The sequence below is a fragment of the Cheilinus undulatus genome, linkage group 23 (genome assembly GCF_018320785.1).
Source record: "Cheilinus undulatus linkage group 23, ASM1832078v1, whole genome shotgun sequence".
Classification (NCBI taxonomy): Eukaryota; Metazoa; Chordata; class Actinopteri; order Labriformes; family Labridae; genus Cheilinus; species Cheilinus undulatus.
In genome coordinates, this window is record NC_054887.1 from 21,105,572 (window position 1) to 21,123,678 (window position 18,107).

Below are 18,107 nucleotides of genomic sequence, written 5' to 3' on the forward strand. Positions count from 1 at the left end.
TTGTCTCTCTCAGGGATGGCCTTGCATATTTAGTGAGACAGTGCTAAACCACATACCACATCTGTCACAACATCATGGCTTCACAGTAGAAGTGTCCGGCACTGCCTGCATTCCAGACCTTCCACCAACAGAAAACATTTGGAGCATCATAAAACTGGAAAACCAGAAAAGAAGACCCAGGACTGTTGAGCAGCTGGAGTCCTACATCAGACAAGAATGGGACATTCCTCTCCCAGTTCCCAGGAACTGGTCTCCTTACTCCCCTTTACAGACTGAAATAGTAAAATATCTCATTTTCAACATCTGATATGTTGTTTATATTCATGTTTATGGGATTTGCAAATCATTTAATTCTGCTTTTATTTATATTTGACACAGTGTCCCAACTTTTTTGGAATTGGGGTTGTATATTGGGCCACCTAAATGCAGTGGCAGGTGTTTAAAATCACCTTATTACTTGTATATCACAGGTAAGAATCCACCAACCTGTAGTAACAGACTTTATATAGTAGCACAGTGCCCTCTAGTGGCCATATTAACATTTTCAGACATTTAATGGTTTTTATTTTATTCAAACTTTGCCCTGCCTCATCACATCTACTCATCGGAGCACGTTCACAGCAGACATTCAAGACACTGTAAGACAACATTCATGTGCATAACTGTGGAGAGAGAAAGTGAAACGATACTTCAAAGTCTCCTGGCTCGTCTTTCTTCAGGAAATTGTCCTCCAGGGCGCAGCAGCAGAGGATCACAGCTCATCATTGAGGCACCTCAAGGGTGAAATACTCCGAGTCTTAGTCTTTCTTATCAATTCAAACATTTTAATCGGCAGAATGAAGCTTAAAGACATTGTTTTAATAAAAGTAACTGACCTCACTTAACAGAGTTATCAACTAAAATGTTGCTTTAGCTTAGTTGCACTCTTTTGTCTTTGAAGCAATTCCTCAGTCCAGGTCGTTCTGTATAAAGTTTTCAATACTTTCTGAAAGTTTGCTCCATTTCCATATAACAGAGATTTCTGAGGCCACATCAGTGCATCATGTCTTATTTCCTCATCTGTCCTCTTCATCTCCAGACTTCCCTCTCTTAATCAGCAGCAGTTCTTCTTCTCTGGTGGTGTGTAGGCATTGACCATGCCATTTACAGGCCGAGAGTCGGACCTGAGCAGAACCCGAGGGTTGTCGAAATCTCCGTGCTGGACGTTGTGGCCGTTTCGTACCAGTAGCTCTCTGGCCATCATCATGAAAGCTTCTTCCACATTCTGACTCTCCTAAACACAAAGAAGACATTTTAATGACAGTTATCACAAACAAAGATTCTGTGTTTTATCAGAACAGTGAATACCTTTGCGGATGTTTCTAGAGCGGCGAGTATGCCTCTTTCTTTTGCCAGGTTGCACGCTATCTGAAATGGAACCTGCCGATCCTCCTCTAGATCACATTTGTTACCTGGATGGAAACAAAGATGGAGGATGTTACTTAAAGGTGAGCTTCAGACAAGTTCTGCGAATGTTATACAGAGCAAAAATATATTCTCTAGCTAGAAGAACGCTTGTGTGTTTCGTTCTCTTCTTCTAATGAAAAAAGTCCAATTCTGATGCTGCTATAGCTACATCCTAGCTAATCGCTTCCTGGCCTGCAGTAGAACTTAACCATGCCCATAGTTACAGTCTCCTCAAACAAAGCTGGTCCTCATTTCTCAGACAGGACACAAACTTTTCAGATCGGAGCTTTACAAGATGGATCCGCCTGATCACAGACATGGAATCTGCTTGGAATATGTAGATGATGTAGCTAGAAAGCTTATGTAGTTAAATCTAAAGCTAACAAAGCTATGTTTGCTTATGTTACATTTGCTTTAGCTACATTAGTTACGCTACCTATCTAAGCTATGTAGAAAACATAGCTACATAGCTAATGTGGCTAATTCTAACAAAGCTACATCAGATACATTAGCAATGCTATGTTTGCTTCAGCTTTAGCTACATTAGCCAAGTTACCCTCATAGCTATGTTAGCTTAAACTATGTCAGCTAAAGCTCACGTTGCCAAAGGTAAAGCTTACATAACTATATGAAGTAGCTGAAGTAGTCAAGTCAGCTACAAAGCTAGTGTAGCTTAAAGCTAGCTAAGGCTGCCACTGTTAACATAGCATCTTCTAAAGATTCTTCTTAACCCCAGATAAGACGTCTACAGTATTTGTTTAATTTATGAAATGTAGCTTGGTCTGTAAAGTTTGCAGTAAGGTTATTTCATGAACGATATTGACAGATTTTATTTATGAATAAAGTTGAATTTTAAAAAAAGAGTTATTATTAATAATAACAACCATGAAGAAAACACATAAATTCAAATGAATACCTCAAAGGAATTCAAAAGCGTTCATGAAGTAGACCTATGCCAAGATGTAAACATTGTTCAATACCCGTCTTCTCATTGGCTGTTGTAGATTGTCGCTATTATCGGTGAAATAATCAAAGCGTTCTGTTACACAAAAGTCTTATATTTTGGATTTTATTGTCAAAGGTGCCACCCACCTATAAGAACCAGGACTACATTGAACGCCCCGTAGGTCTCCACTTCTTTTATCCAGTGAGTCACTGAGTCGAAGGTGGAGCGCCGTGTGATGTCATAGGCAATGATGGCGCCGTGGGCACTGCGGTAGTAGCTTTGGGTGATGGTTCGAAACCTCTCCTGACCTGCTGTGTCCCACACCTGCATCTGAGATGAAAACAAGGTATTGACAATGTAAAAATAAGTCATGGCTGACATGCACTTCAGACTAAATGACAGTAACATGACTACTTCCTGTGTATACTGGGATGCAGGTGTGGTGGTTAAAAGTGTTTGAGACTCCCTGGTGTCTCTGTTGAATACTCCCAATGAGCATCAGGTAACAAGGTAACCGCTGCCATGCAAACCAATGCAGCACCCAGCTCAGCCTTAGTCACGGTTTACAATATATTTGTGCAATACACCAAACATTTTTGGGCATTTCATAAGAAAATAAAAGCTTACATGTCACATTTCTTAATAACATAGAAGAGAATGAAAAATAAAGAAAACAAGAGATCAGTTCATAGCTGGTATCTCAATAAACTTTATGTGAATGGACAATTCAACACAATGCAACATAAAAATATATTCTATAGCTTGTCTCAGTATTAGGTGGCTCTGTTACATGTAGCCTGAGGTTTAACTAGCTAATTGATGGTTTAAGTAGACAGACAAAGAGGCAATGTCATGGTTTCTCCTCATTTGAACCCTTAAATCATCACAGTTCCCAAGGAATTCAACTTATTGTGCTATTTTTACAACTTTTAGTTTACCTGACATGATCTGATTATGATACGATCAAATACTGAATTCATCTGCCTTATAACACAGCTTAGGATTTACCTTTGTACATTTCTCGTAACCATTTCAGGTCCTGTTCCTTCTTAAAAAAGTTCAGTTGATGACGTGTTTGTTTAAACATACCATGAATTTTTACCCTGCAGTCACCTAACTGGCTTGTCTACAAAAAATACAGTTAGTGAAGGTGTGTTTATGCATTTGTGCCAAGCAGCAGACGGCACCTTCCCCAAGATATGACTAATCTGAGTAGTTAGATTTAGAGAAACACACATTAATGCTGATAATAGAAAACATTTCACCACTCTAGTCCCCCTGACCCCCAAATTTGACTGCTTATAACATGCAGAGGATTTACTGACTCTTCATGTATGCGGAAGAAATCTTTCTCAATCTGAATCCTTTAGTTCCTTTTCTTTTGTGATGACAGCAAAGAGAACTCCTTCCAGGTTTATTTTTGTCCACACAAAAACTCAAACAGTGGAGAAACCTGCTGGGCAGGTTCTGCATGTGAGCAGCTGGTTGGACTAGTATTTCTGAGTCAAACTGACACTGTGGTGTTATATACCCCCAAAGAGCAGAAAAATCCATCACATCAGGCATTGACTATCTCATAAGAGCAGTTACATTTATAATATTTCCTACTAATACTATGTTCTTCATGAGGTATTAGACTAAGAGGCCTGTAATCGTCATGTGCCATCTGTCACTGTCACAATCAGCTGACTCCACAACACCAACGACAAGAATCATGACATAGCTGGAATTATAGGGGCAGAAGGGTTTCTGCAAGACTCATCCTGTGAAAGCATTTTTTAAAAAAAGAGCCTTAAAACCAAATTAAATGATAAATTTAGGTATCTGTTTCAAGGCCATAGAGACCAAAAGAAAAATGTATAAAAAACACTAGGAACCATATGGCAAAGAAAAATGTTTTTCTGACACATAAATTCAAAAAGTACCATCATAAAAACAACTCCCAATGATCTCCTAAGGATTTTCTATCAACTTGATTTCTTTGATTTGTAATATTTTAGACAGAAAAGTTTGCAGAACTGATTTTTAAAGCACATCTCTGATCTTTCAACACCAATACGATACAATATGATGCCATACAAGGCCTGGTACGGCCATTCAGGACAAAAGAAAGAAAATATTATTGATATGATACTACTCAATACAATGGATTGCAAGGCAAGACAAGGTGATACAAGACAATATGATCAATATGATACCATTCAGTACAACCGATGCAAAGCCAGACAAGGCGTATCGCATCAATATATGATATGATGCGATACGATGCAATACAAGACGATACAATATGGTATGGTAAGGTACGATACGATACGATACGATACGATAAGATACGTGCAATACAATAAGATACGATTCAATATGATACGATTCGATGCCATACAAGGCCAGGTAAGGCGATTCAAGACAAAACAAAGATGATATTATTGATACGATACCATTCAATACAATAGAACGCAAGGCAATACAAGACAAAACAAGGTGATACAAGACCATACAACAAGATATGATATGATGTTATATGAAGAAATACAAGACGATAAAACGGTACCATACGATATGATACAATACAATAGAATGTGATACAAAGCCAGGCAAGGCGATTCAAGACAAAACAATATCATATAAGACAATACAAACTGATACGATATGGGATGGTAGGGTACAGTACGGTACGATACGAAACAATCCAAAATTATGCCATTCAAGGCCAGGTGATTGTGATTGATATGATACCATTCAATACGATGCAATGCGAGGCCAGAGAAGCCGGTACAAGTCGAAACAAGACCATACGATATGATATGATGCAATACAACGCAATACAAGACTTTACAATATGTTACAGTACAGTACAATACGATACAAGATGATACAATATGTTGTGATACAAAGCCACGCAAGGCAATTCAAGAAAAAACAAGATGATTGAAATGATGCGATGGGTATCAAGACAACACGAGGCCAGACAAGATGCTATGATTCGATATAAGGCAATACAAGCCAATTGTAATATTACAAGAGAGGAGAGGAGACATGACTTTATAATGATATATTACACGCTATGTTATAAATAATACAATATGGTATACTTAACAAATGTTACGATATAATATAATATGATAGAATACAATAAGATGCAATTCAATATGACTGATACCATAGAAGACGATATGATCGATACAATGCAATTCAAGGCCAGACAATGCAATATGATTCAAGGCCCTGTAAGGCAATACAAGACGAAACAAGATGATACAATTTAATACAAAACAATATCAATATTATAAGAGAGAAGATGAGATGAAACAATACATGACATTGAGAAAACATATACTATATGTTATGAAATGTTACAATATGATAGACTTAACAATTTGTTACAATATAATGCAATGCAATGCGATACAACAGACGGTTTTGTGTCCTATGTACAAAACGTAGGTAGAAGACAAAACCATCCAGTGATTTGGTAGTATTTGGCATAATAAGACGATATGACACAATATGTTAAAGATTTAGTTCAACATGATACTGTGTATTTATAATTTGATATAATATTGCCATCATGGGAAAATGTCATTTGAAAATGTAATATAAGCTTCAGTATAGCATAAATTGAGTCACCTCTACAGTGGAAGCAATAATGTTTATATTTACTCTTTCAAAGGCTTGAATGATGACAACTTTTACTGTTTGCTTTATATATAACACAACCTACTGTTTCTAGTAGCACTGTGAGGTTTGCACATAAAGGATGGGACTGTATATTCTTTACATATTAAGAACCACCTCAACAAACACAAGCAAATATTTCAGCTTTCCCATCACACATCACACTCATATAATTCACAGGAACCTACTAACCTTGACTTTCTTGCCCTCTATGTCCACGGTCCGTACGCTGAAATCCACCCCGATAGTGTTCTGCTGTCTTTCAGAGAAAATCCCTGACTTAAAGTTCTGGACCACGCAGGTTTTCCCCACATTGGAGTCTCCGATCAGGATGATCTTGAACAGAAAATCGAAGGAGTCATCATGCTCAGGTCCAAAGTTCTGCATGGTGGAGTGTATGTCTCTTATGATGGATTATCTATCTTTATGCTTTAATGATAAAGAAAAATGTTGCAAACTTTGTTAAAAAAGAGAAACACTAAAAAGTAACTCCACTGTTCCTCCTTCTGGAAAAGTCCCCAGGCTCGATTCCCAACAGTCAGGTAAATGTGGTTACATTTGTCCACATGCAGGCTGCAAAACCAGTTAAAAAAAATGTGTTTGTCAAGATGTAAAAAGATGCAGCTTAAAGATAGGAAAGCAGTTTCCTATCTCTGGTCAGTCTCTCTCGCCTTACAATATTCCTGGAGGACTAAACAGTCTCCTTTGTTGCTCCTTTCACCTCCTTCTCAGGTGTTGACCCACTTTATGGCCCACAGCAAAACTCAGCATGAATACACATCCCATCCTTTTGGTTCACTCCTCCTGTGCTTAATGGTGAATAAAGCAGAAGTTAAAAAGATTCCGGTCTGTAGTCCAGGGTCCTGTCTGATACACCTGCTTCTCTGTCAGACACGTGTGTCAGCTCTTCCTCTTTTTACCTCTATCTCTCTCTTTCTGTCAGTTTTTTTTTTTTTCTCTCCCAACTGTCTAACAGCCTCCCGCCTCTCTCTCCCTCTTCCCTCTCACTCTCAATGGCACCTGTGGAAACAATAGAAACCTGCCCTACCTGTTCTGGGAGAGTAGGCCAGCCCCACTGCAGCTGGGGGATCATGGGAAATGCAGTCATTTCATCTTACATTTGCACAATTTGTGGTACAGCCTTAAAATTGACTTTTATGTCAAATAATTCAAAATGAAGATTAAAACAAACACAAACAAGGGATTGGGTCCAAGTGTATTCAGTCAAGTACCACACGTAAAGCAATAATATGGATCTGCTGTCTTTAAATCTAAATGTTTAGTAAAATGTCTCAATTTTGACAACTTATACAGTATATCGTTTCGGAGTATATCAGATTATGAGATTTGAAAATTATTGCATTCTATTTTTCTTTATATTTTACACAGCGTCCCAACTTTTTTGGAATCGGGGTTGCAAGTTTTCATACAATTTGAAGAGGTTTTGGTTAATCTGGAACACGCTTGGCCTCTTCCAGGCGAGGAAAGATGTTCTTGAGTCGTGACATTGCCAACAAAATTTTAATTTTGCAAACTGAAATGCAAAAAACGTGTGATGAATGAAACAGCTGCCGTTAAAGTGGATAGATGGTGATGGGTTCAAGTAGTATCCTGCACTATGGTGTACAAAAGGAGCCAGTTAAACATTGTAGCTTTAGAGTTAGGGCTGCTTATTTTAAATGTGCTTTTTAAAACACTTTGTTTCGATACTTCATTTTAAAGAAGAGTGACGTCTTTTCAGGCTCAACACTGACTAGATTTACTGCTTTTAGAAAAAAAAGCAGGTGAAATGCATTAAGTCTTATGTAAGACTACATAATGAACAAAAATCCATCATAAAATTGAATACATATAATTGTATTGAAAAAATAAGCATCAACATACATTACCATTATCCTGCATAGATTTTCAATACCGTTAATGCACCATTACACTTGAATAAACTGTTTTGATCACAGCTGAACATCATCCCAGCGCTCTAATCTTAGCGAGTCCAGCATTTCCGAGTGTCCTTGAAAGCAGCACGGAGCATCCTCATCCAGTACATCACAGTGACGTCCTGTGCGCAGAGATAGATACACAGATAGATGCTCTCGCTGGAAGATTCATAGCTCTACGGTTTTGATATTTTCTGTATGTAAAATATCGAGTTTCAGCTCGGGAGGGAAGCAGCAGCATGCAGCGGAGCGCGGTGGTCGTGGTGGCGGACAAAACGAGCCTGAAAAGGCCGTTTATTTTCGCAAATGCAGTGCATATGGTAGGTGTATTTTCCTGCTTTTCAATGCAGTTTCACCTTGTAGGTTTTTCTTCCTCTAAATGAAGCTTTCTTTTGACCTAAATAGTCACTCAGTCTATTATTAACCCTAGTAAGAGTCGTGCTGTAGGCTACGTCTGTCTGTCTCTCATACAAACATGCTGCAGCGAATCCCCTCCCATCAAAATATGCACAATGTGGATACTGCAGTGTGTATTTTTGTCAGAAGGCTGTGTTTTTAAGGTTAAAATAAGAGAAAATGTGAGATAAAACCACCTAGCTACGTCAAAGAGAAAGCCGCAGTGTTGTTTAAAGAGTACAAAAAGACTTTTCTCGAAAAAAATCTACCATAAAATTCCATAAAATTCAGTTTTTTCTTTTTTCCCTGCCTTATCAGTGAGACTAGAGTCAGTAAAAGCCAAGGTTTGGTTTAGGCTCTTATCACTGCCCTAAAAAAGGGTATTATTCCAGTTGTAGGCTAATCCGGGATAGCATTAGCCCTTAAATGAACCAAACTGCTCCTCTAAGAGGATGATGCAAAGAAAAGCTCAAATCTCAACATCTTAGCAGAAAATTACTTCTACATTTGAATTTGGACACAATACATTAATGCCATTTCTCATAAAATGCTCCCATATACTCTTATGAACATTTTTCTCAATGTGCATTAATGTGCAAAACTAACCCATTCCTATGTTTTTCCAAAGGCGCTGTGCTTCTTCATGCTGACCATGACAGTAGCCTGGCACAGAGACCTCATCGAAACCGGCAAAGTAAGACTGTCATCACCTCACAAAAGAAAACAATCTTTTATCCAGAGCTTCTGTGCTGTGAGGTTTTTAAACAGCAAAAGAGATGCTGAGGTAAACAGGAGAGGCTGTGGAATTATTAATGCTCAGCTTCCATCGATATTGCCTAAAAACACCACAGCAGCACTTTTTTATATTGTCTTCGCCCTGGAAGACCTGAGTTCAGGACCGTGAGCTGGCAAACATCTGCCAGTTAATCCGTCCTATGGCAAGACAGTTGTTATCTTTAGCTGCTTCAGTGCAGCAGCATGACTTATAAAGGGAATGCTTGTGTTAGAGCAGAAATCTCAGGTTATCTTTGTTGTATTGATTGCAGTAATTTGCCAGGCAGAGTCACCCTTTAATTTTTATTTTTCTCCTCAGCTGGTGTCCAGCACCTCTGTCGTGATCATGTACGTCATGGAGATCGGCTGCCTGCTGCTCTCAGTGCTCGGCGTATTTGGAGCCTGTAAAGGAAAAAGATGGTGTCTGATTCTGGTAAACCCCGTTTTTAAGCATTAATGTATTATAATGTTCAGAAAAGCGTTCTTTAAGCTGTTTCTTTTGTTTTTGTGTGTGTAGTATGCAGCAGGAATGGCGGCTGCAAGTCAAACAATAATAGTAAGAACAGCACTGAGTTACCAGGATGTTTATGAGGTAAAGTCCTCAATCTAATCCTATTGTACAACCTGACTTACAGCTGCTAAAAGGCAGCTTTAAGTAGAGCATATTGATATTCAAATGTTAAATGTGATCGCTGCCCCTCACAGAAACGTGTCGCCCGTGAGGAGGCGAAGCTGCTCTCCATGATGCCACTGAGTGGGACCAGCAAAGCCAACAGGACACTGCTCTACAGTATTCAAGAAGAGGTACATTTCTTTGTTCATACTAGGAAGTTTAGTTTAAAGCTACTGTGCTGGTTATGAAAAACACTGATGCTTCTTTATGAGCCACAAACACAAGGCAAGATTGATCGTTCGATCGCGAACCAAGGCTTTCTTTGAGTAGTCAGCCGGGACAAAGCCATAAGTCTCAAAGATAAAAGGTACAAAGAACTGTCTCTGTTCACTCAAGGCTTTCTGCTGTGCGCTCCCATACAAGGATGCATTTGGGCAATAATGAATACACAGACATAAATTTGAATTCAAGGAAAACACCACTGCTGCTTCACAGAAGGAGAGAGATACTGCAGAAGATTACTGACTTAGATCTACTAATAAATATAAAGATAACACCAGGCTTTAAAGTAGGGTATGTTTTACTGCAACTAAATGGCTTTTTTCTGCCTTATTACAAACAAAACACAGTTTTTAAAAGTTGAATTAACATATATCTGCGGCTGAAGATGTACACTCCCCTCCAAAAGTATTGGAACAGTGAGGCACATTCCTTTATTTTTGCTGTAGACTGAAAACATCTGGGTTTGACACCAAAAGATGAGACCATAGATCAACATTTCAGCTTTTATTTCCAGGTGTTTACATCTGGATCTGATACACAACTTACAAGATAGCATTATTTTTAACAGACTGCCAAATTTTTAGGTGAGAAAAAGTATTGAAACAGATAGACTAAAAACAGATTAAAGTGAATAAGACTTAATGTCTGGATACAAATCGAACCTGTGACCCAGTGAGATCGCCAAACTTTTGCACTCTTCTTTTGTGATGCTTTTCCAGGCTCTCACTGCAGCATCTTTCAGCTGTTTGTTTTGGTGTTACTCCTTTCCGTCTCTTCTTTAGGGTTCAAGTCTGGAGATTGACTCGGCCAGTCTAAAACCTTCCACTTCTTGCCCCGGATGAACTCCTTTGTTGTTTTGGCAGTGTGTATGGGGTCATTTTCTTTCTTAATAATGACCTGTTTGGTTGCATCTTTTTAAACTGGCAGACAAAAAGTTTCTGTAGACTTCTGAGTTGCTGCTGCCATCATGTGTTACATCATCAATGAAGATTAATGAGCCCGTCCCAGCAGAAGCCATGACATTACCTCCACTGTGTTTCAAGGAGGAGCTTGAGCGGATCCTTTAATTCTCCAAATTTGAGCCTTTCCATCACTTTGGTAAAGGTTCATCTTTGTCTCATCAGTCTATAAAACTTTGTCCCAGAATTTTTGAGGCTCGTCTCTGTACTTTTTTGGCCAATCCCAGCCTGGTCTTCCTGTTCTTCTTGCCAATAAGTGGTTTGCATCTTCCGGTGTAGCCTCTGTACTTTAGTTCATGAAGTCTTCTGTGAACAGTAGATGGTGATACCTTCACTCCTGCCCTCTGGAGGTTGTTGCTAAAGTCTCAAACAGTTGTTTCAGGGTCTTTCTTTACAGCTCTCACAACGTTTCTGCTGCTGTTTTCCTTGGTCTACCCGTTCAACGTCTGTTTCTTTGTACACCAGGGGTTTCTTTCTTCTTCAGGACATTCCTAATAGTTGTACTGGCTATGGCCAATGTCTGTGCAACGGCTCTGATTGATTTTCCATCTCCTCTCATCTTCACAATTGCTTGTTTTTGCCCCATGGACGGCTTTCTCAGGCAAAACCCAAATCTGAAACTGAGCATAGACGGCGCTATTTATTGTTTGGCCTCACTGTTCCAATACTTCTGAAGGGGAGTGTATATCAAAATCTGTCTGTCTCTCTCTGCTTGTGGCAGCTTAACTTATGACCATATTTAATTTTTAATTAACTTTGGTGCATTTGGTGTTATTACATGTAAAATAAGGGATGTTGTATGGAGTAAACTCTGACTTTAAGCTCAACAGACCAGGATTCCCATTTAATCTCACTTTATGGTGCACTCTAAGATACAATCAGTAAAGAAACAGAGAATATTCCTCATAGGAGCTCAAAGAGCAGGGGAGATAGGATCCATTAACTTGGTTGATACTTGTTTGTTCAATAATATTAACACTGTGTGCTATCAGAGCTTTCATGTAAGATTTTAGTTCAGCATTCTTCCAAAAGTCCTGGAGAAGTATGTCTCAACTAGCCAGTCTGTTCCCTTTAACTTTAGCCGTTAAACAGAATATGGAATTACCTATAAAAATAGAAAATACTTGTACCATCTTTATTTTTCTTATTTATAATATCAGGAATAGGTGTGCTTCCAAAGTTCCCAAAATGCTCTGGTGCTTGTACTGCAGGTAGTATGAGGTTACCCACCAACCTTTATCTCCCTCCCTGTTTTCTAGGCTGTTTGTTGACATTTTGGCACATTAGCATCATCAAACTTTAGCTAGATTATCCAGTCTTCTCAGCATGCCTGTGGATAAACAGGCAACTTTCAATTAACTCCTCTGACAGTGAAGAAAATCAAAAATGTCACAATCCTGGAGCCCTTTGTGGACTTTTCTATGACGTCCATGCAGATTCCTCCCGAAGTATTTGGCGATATTCTCAGAAAGTGTAGGTCAAACTGGATCTAAAAATAGTTGTATCATGTCTCAGATTTGACTGAGTTATGACTCAGAACGTCGCCCTCGGGGAGGCCACGTCACACTTTGAAAACCTCTGTAACACAACCCGCACTCTTAATCGGACCACGGCTGCACAAGGCTGTCCCTGCTGGCTTTCCATACTTTGTGGTTTTAATTTCTCATTTGCGACTTCTAAAGACTAATTAGCCTGAAGAAAACCAGCTGAGCAGCTCTTTTGGGACTGAAGATTTGGTGGATTTTGCAGTCAAAGTTGCAACACCTGACAAAGTAACAGAGCACTCAGGTGGAGATCAAATGTGGCTTAGAAGCCAGATGTGTCCTTATTTAAAGAGTCTGACACCTACTCAATCATGCTGCAACTTTTAAATGATCAAAACTAAAAAATGATGCATTATTTGTGAACAAAGACATGCGTTTGGTGCAACTTCTTCTGTGTAGAGTTTCCTCATTGTTATTTTGTTTTGGGTTTGTGTTTTATTTGGCTCATGTTTGTGTGCTTTCCACCTGCAGTTTGAGTGCTGTGGTCTTATTGAAGGCTACAAAGACTGGGGCTCCTCCATCCCTCCCTCCTGTAACTGTCATTATCCAGGAAAATGTGTAAGTATCTCTCTTTAAAAGAACATCTGCATCATCATTTCCTACACTTTAGAGCAGTGGTCCCTAACCTGAGGTCCAGGCACCCATAGGCCAAAGTTCTCTGGGGGTACCCTCAGATATTGTCCATGTATATTTTTAAAATCAGGATTAGAAACATAATGACGGTGTGTAAGGGCCACCCTAGAGGACTAGAAAATGAGGAGGATCTGTAAATCTTATGAGCAAAATAGTTGAACTTTTAGGGTAAAAAATTGAAATATTTGACATTATAAAGTCATATATTTACAAGAAAACAAACTCAGGATTTTAGAGTTAGAAAATTGTAAAGTTGCTAGAATAAAAATTAGAAATTTACAAAAAAACAAACTGAAGCCAAACTAGGAACAGTGGTTGGATTTTCAACTTTAAAATCTCAAAAATTTCAAGTTTTGGTTTACTTATATTTATGACTTTTAAAATAGAAAATGTTCACCTTTTCTTGTTAATAAACAGATCCTCTTTGTTCCTGAGTGACCCAAATAAATTTGAAAACATGTAAATATGGAAAATTACTGGAATATTAAAATTTAAAAACATATAAACATGATAAGATGAGGCTAAGGGACAAAGCATGAACGAATGAATGCAGTAATCTAAAACACATTTCTCTTCAATAAGCGGTCACTGCCTCTAGGTGGAACCATTTCTTTAAATTTGCAAATGATGATCTGTTATTTGTGAGACCTTCATGCATTAAAGCATTGGGAGATTTTGATTTTAAAGACTGAGGATCCATGCACAAGTGAGGGTTTTTGAACAAGCAAGCGACAGACTCAGAGAAAACAGTCATTTAACCACGTACTATTTATTTCTCAAAAGATTCGACTACGAGGCAGCGCCACACTCGGGGCTCCAAAGAACCAGTATGTTTATCAAGAGGTAAAAGAACTTCAGTTTTATAAACCATTATTTCAAAGGCTGACTGTTGCATGAGGTCATTACAGTATACTTGAAATATTCTTCAAAAACTGAAACCCAACTTTGTGCTCTTTCTTCACAGCCTTGTCTTCCAATTTATGTTTCTGAGCTGAAGCTTGCATTTTCTCTGGCCATGGGTATACAGTTTGGGAGTGCAGTGTTTTGGGTACGTATTTATATGTTTGGTTGGACTCTTCAAGGATATTTATTTGGTCAACAGTTCAAACTAAAACTGGGTTTTCACTGCAGAAACTTTAACCAGGGTCTAGGAACCTTTGATAGAACTTGATGTACTCCCAGTGCAAGAACTAAAGTCTAAATTAAGGACCAATGAATGCCTTTTTTTTTAACCTCCCCGAAAGTTCCTTTTGTTCCATTTCCGTTCTTTAAATACGAGTAGAAAATAGAATACAAGTTCTTTGGGGTGGGGCTTTTAGCGTTTAACATTTTTGATTGGTTGACTCACTGGAAAGTTTTTTACTCAAATTTCAGAAATGTACAGTCTTGAAACAGATCCACTTATCTCTGACGCATTAATGAAATCTATTTATACTGAATCCATGGACAAAAACAGATGAAAGAATGCTTTTAGTTCCTTGAGAAGAAATTCTTGTTTCTTGGTCCAGGTACTTAAGGTGACAATGCAGCTAAATAAAGCTGTCAACAAAATAATAGTCAATAGCTGGTGCTTAAGCTGACAATGACAGACACATAAATTACTTTATTTATTCATCTTGACTGTTCTGAAAGCTCCTGGTCCTAAAATTTAAGTACTTTAAGAGGAAAAAAAGCAATGACAGTGACAATCTCCAAATTTGTTGGTCTGTGCTGTGTAATGTCATTGTACTTATGCATAAAGAAAAATAGTTCCTTGCATCTAAATTCTTAACACTTAAGGTGGAAACACATGCACGTGTGTGCTGTTTCTGGTGAGAATTAACCCAGGTCACCCGCTGGTGTCTTAGCTGACAGTAACAATCACCAAATATGTTTGATTTGATCTCGTTGCACTACTTTTTTAACATGTTCACTAAAAGGTAGTTCCTGGTATCAAAATTCCTGATAATTTAGGTAAAGACATAGCTATATATAGCATTTAATAAGAAAATTAGCCATAGTCAATTACTGTGGCCTTAGCTAACAACGGCAGTCATCAAATATGCTTGATTTATTGATCTTAAGTGTTCTGAAAGTTCCTGGTTCTAAAATTTAAGGCAATTTAAGGGGCAATGCAGCCATATTTTCCATTTTACAAAATAAGTGTATGGTCATTATCTGGGGCCTTAGCTGACAATGGCAGTCTCTAATTTGTTGATATATTGACGGTGTCTGTTTTAGATAATCCTATTGTATTAACATGTGCATACGGAAAAGTAGTTCCTGGTATTTTAATTTTCCAGCACTTTAAGGTGTAATGGCAGCTGTGAAAATATAGAACTAAACAAGAGAATTAGACATGGTCAGTTGCTGTTGCCTTAGCTGATGACAAAAGTAACCAAATATTGTTCATTTAATCATTTTGCACTAATTTTTTACACATGCACACAGAAAGGTAGTTCCCGGTATTCAAGTTCCAGATATTTTTGGTGGAAATGCATACATATAGTATTTAACAAGAAGATTAGCCATGGTCTATTGCTTTTGCCTTAACTGATGATATTCATCTAATAGGCTCAATTTACTTATCTTAACTGTTCTGAAAGTTCCTGGTACTAAAATTCAAGGTACTTCAAGTGTAAATGCAGCTGTATACACTATGACATTGAAAAAAAAAGTTAGTTATATTTATTAGCTAGGGCCTTAGTTGGCAATTACAATCATCAAAGAGGCTTTATGTTTTATCTTACTGTTCTACAAGTTCCTGGTATGAAAATGTTAAATTGCATTTAACAAGAAATTTTTTATGATCAATTAATAATGCCTTAGCTGATGATCACAGACCCCAATCAATTAAATCTGTTCTAAATAATGTCATGGTGCTTTTTTTTTTTTTTTAACATACATCGCTGGCATTGCACCAAAACCTGATATCTCCAAAATCACCACTTTTCAGGGAAGGAAAAAAAAAATATATATTTTTCAAAACATTTAACAATGAATGGCCATAGTCAGCATCTTGTTTGACACCTTTTATATCTTAAAAATGTGTTAAACCCACTGACAGATGTGAAGGGTGGCCAATAGCACTGATTCATGAAAAAAAAATAAAAAAGGATAAAAAATGGAGATACAAGGTTTTGGTCTGATGCTAGCAATATACATTGTAGGCTATTTTACCATGTGGCCATGGTGGTAAAATTTGACTCCAATTCAGCAAAATAATGTTGTATACCATACTATGAGTATTATTTGACAGCACAGAAGGTTAATCGCTCTTTTTCTTCCCTCTCCAGGTGGTTTTACTCGTCATGAGCATCAAGCTAATGGGTCAGATAAGACGGAAACAGGAGTTCATGGCTCTCCTCCAATCAAACAGATATGTCCCTGGTGCCTTCTAGTCACCTGTTATGTTTTGATGAACACTTCAGAGATATCAGCAAGGAGATCTTGTTTGAATTTGCACATGTGAACTAATTCAGCTGTATACCATAACCTGGCTACTTCATGCTATAGCGACTTATGTTAGTATTATCATTTTATATTAAATTATTGCATGTAAATTATATTGAAATTAATATACATGCATAGATCAAATTCAGATGACTTTTTTAGCCTTACTGCTGTAAAAACAAAGCAATTTGAATAAAAAAGACTTCATATTTACTACTAGCCATTGCATTTCACATGCTGTTGTCATACCTCTTCAAAATAAGATATCTTAGCAAGCAAATAAATGGCAGTTTGTTTCTTTACTGGATCTTATTCATGTATTTGCCAATGGCAGAGAGCGTAAACCCACCTAGCTAATACTTATTTAAGTGGTTAATATTAATAAATTGCATTTACTGTCATAAAACTCTGGAATATGCATATATAGCACATTTTTGTTAAAAAAACCCTTTGAATTATGCATAAAAAGCACATTTTTTATTTGCAGGTATTCAAGGCTAGAGCTACATTCTGCTTTCAGTATTTTAAGGAAATTGTAGTTATCATTCACAAAAATCTATATTTGATGCACACCAATTAAAGTATAACTGGACCAACTTATTTAAACATATATTTAGATGCTTGTGCTCGTCAAAGCTCACTCATTGATTTTACCAGCATTAGAGCAACCAATAATCTTTGATATATAATCCAATTAATAATCAATATGTAGCACCTTTCTTAAACAGTGTTTACAAAGTGTTTGATTGAAATGTAATCTTTTATTTTATAAGTGAACGATGTATTTTCTTGGCTAAATAATCAGGTCAGACAGCTCTCATTGGGACAACAGAATGTCTTGATGCCTTGTTAAGCACATGTACCACTTCATTTTTCTGTACATTTAGGTCGTATTTTTTCTAGTCGTGTCCAATGGGGGGACAGAAGACTCTGTTTGGTTGCACATTCAGTAGACATGCAGTAAAACCTCAAGTAATGCTTCCAAAATTTGGTTTTAAAGTTTGTTATTTTGGCAGGGCAGCTGCAGCCGGGTGTGAGAGGCTCTTGTAGGAAATTTGTGTCATCATTATTGACACCACTCTCACCGGAAAAGCCTTTATGCAACATCACTTCTAATATGACTTCCTGCATGAGCTGCCTGCGGTTATAATGTCATCTTGGTTCATTTACTGTTGAATGAATTCCATCTGAAACAGCAGATCCAATGTCTACCTGTGCACTTTAACCATTATTGCCTAAAATGTGTTCAAATACGTTCTTACAGACGTTGTTGGTGTTTTTATTTCTGCCATACACTGTTTTTTTAATTATGGAGTGAACATATGTAATATTTTGTAAATAGCAGGAATAAAATGTGATTCTTGTTCCTTTGAGGTCATGAAATCATTTCTTAATCCACTGGTTTTAATGTTAATCTTTTATGTGCATTGATTATTAAAGTCCCACAATAACCTATGGCCACAAAGATGT

The 18,107-nt window shown here is 37.6% G+C and overlaps 2 protein-coding genes across 2 annotated transcripts; one reads left to right on the plus strand and one right to left on the minus strand.

Moving 5' to 3' along the window:
* Positions 1-929: 929 nt before the first annotated feature.
* On the minus strand, positions 930-6,920 carry LOC121505185 (ras-related protein Rab-19-like). Its single transcript, XM_041780280.1, has 4 exons — positions 6,260-6,920; positions 2,539-2,722; positions 1,348-1,451; positions 930-1,273 (listed from the first exon to the last, which is right to left on the minus strand). The coding sequence occupies exons 1-4, from the start codon at positions 6,452-6,454 to the stop codon at positions 1,094-1,096; spliced, it is 663 nt and encodes a 220-aa protein (XP_041636214.1). The 5' UTR covers positions 6,455-6,920; the 3' UTR covers positions 930-1,093.
* Positions 6,921-8,203: 1,283 nt separating this feature from the next.
* On the plus strand, positions 8,204-18,004 carry LOC121505671 (tetraspanin-8-like). The gene is made up of 9 exons (XM_041781168.1): positions 8,204-8,324; positions 9,029-9,094; positions 9,494-9,607; positions 9,692-9,766; positions 9,880-9,978; positions 13,044-13,130; positions 13,989-14,048; positions 14,170-14,253; positions 16,481-18,004. The coding sequence occupies exons 1-9, from the start codon at positions 8,244-8,246 to the stop codon at positions 16,583-16,585; spliced, it is 771 nt and encodes a 256-aa protein (XP_041637102.1). The 5' UTR covers positions 8,204-8,243; the 3' UTR covers positions 16,586-18,004.
* The last annotated feature ends 103 nt before the right edge of the window (positions 18,005-18,107 follow it).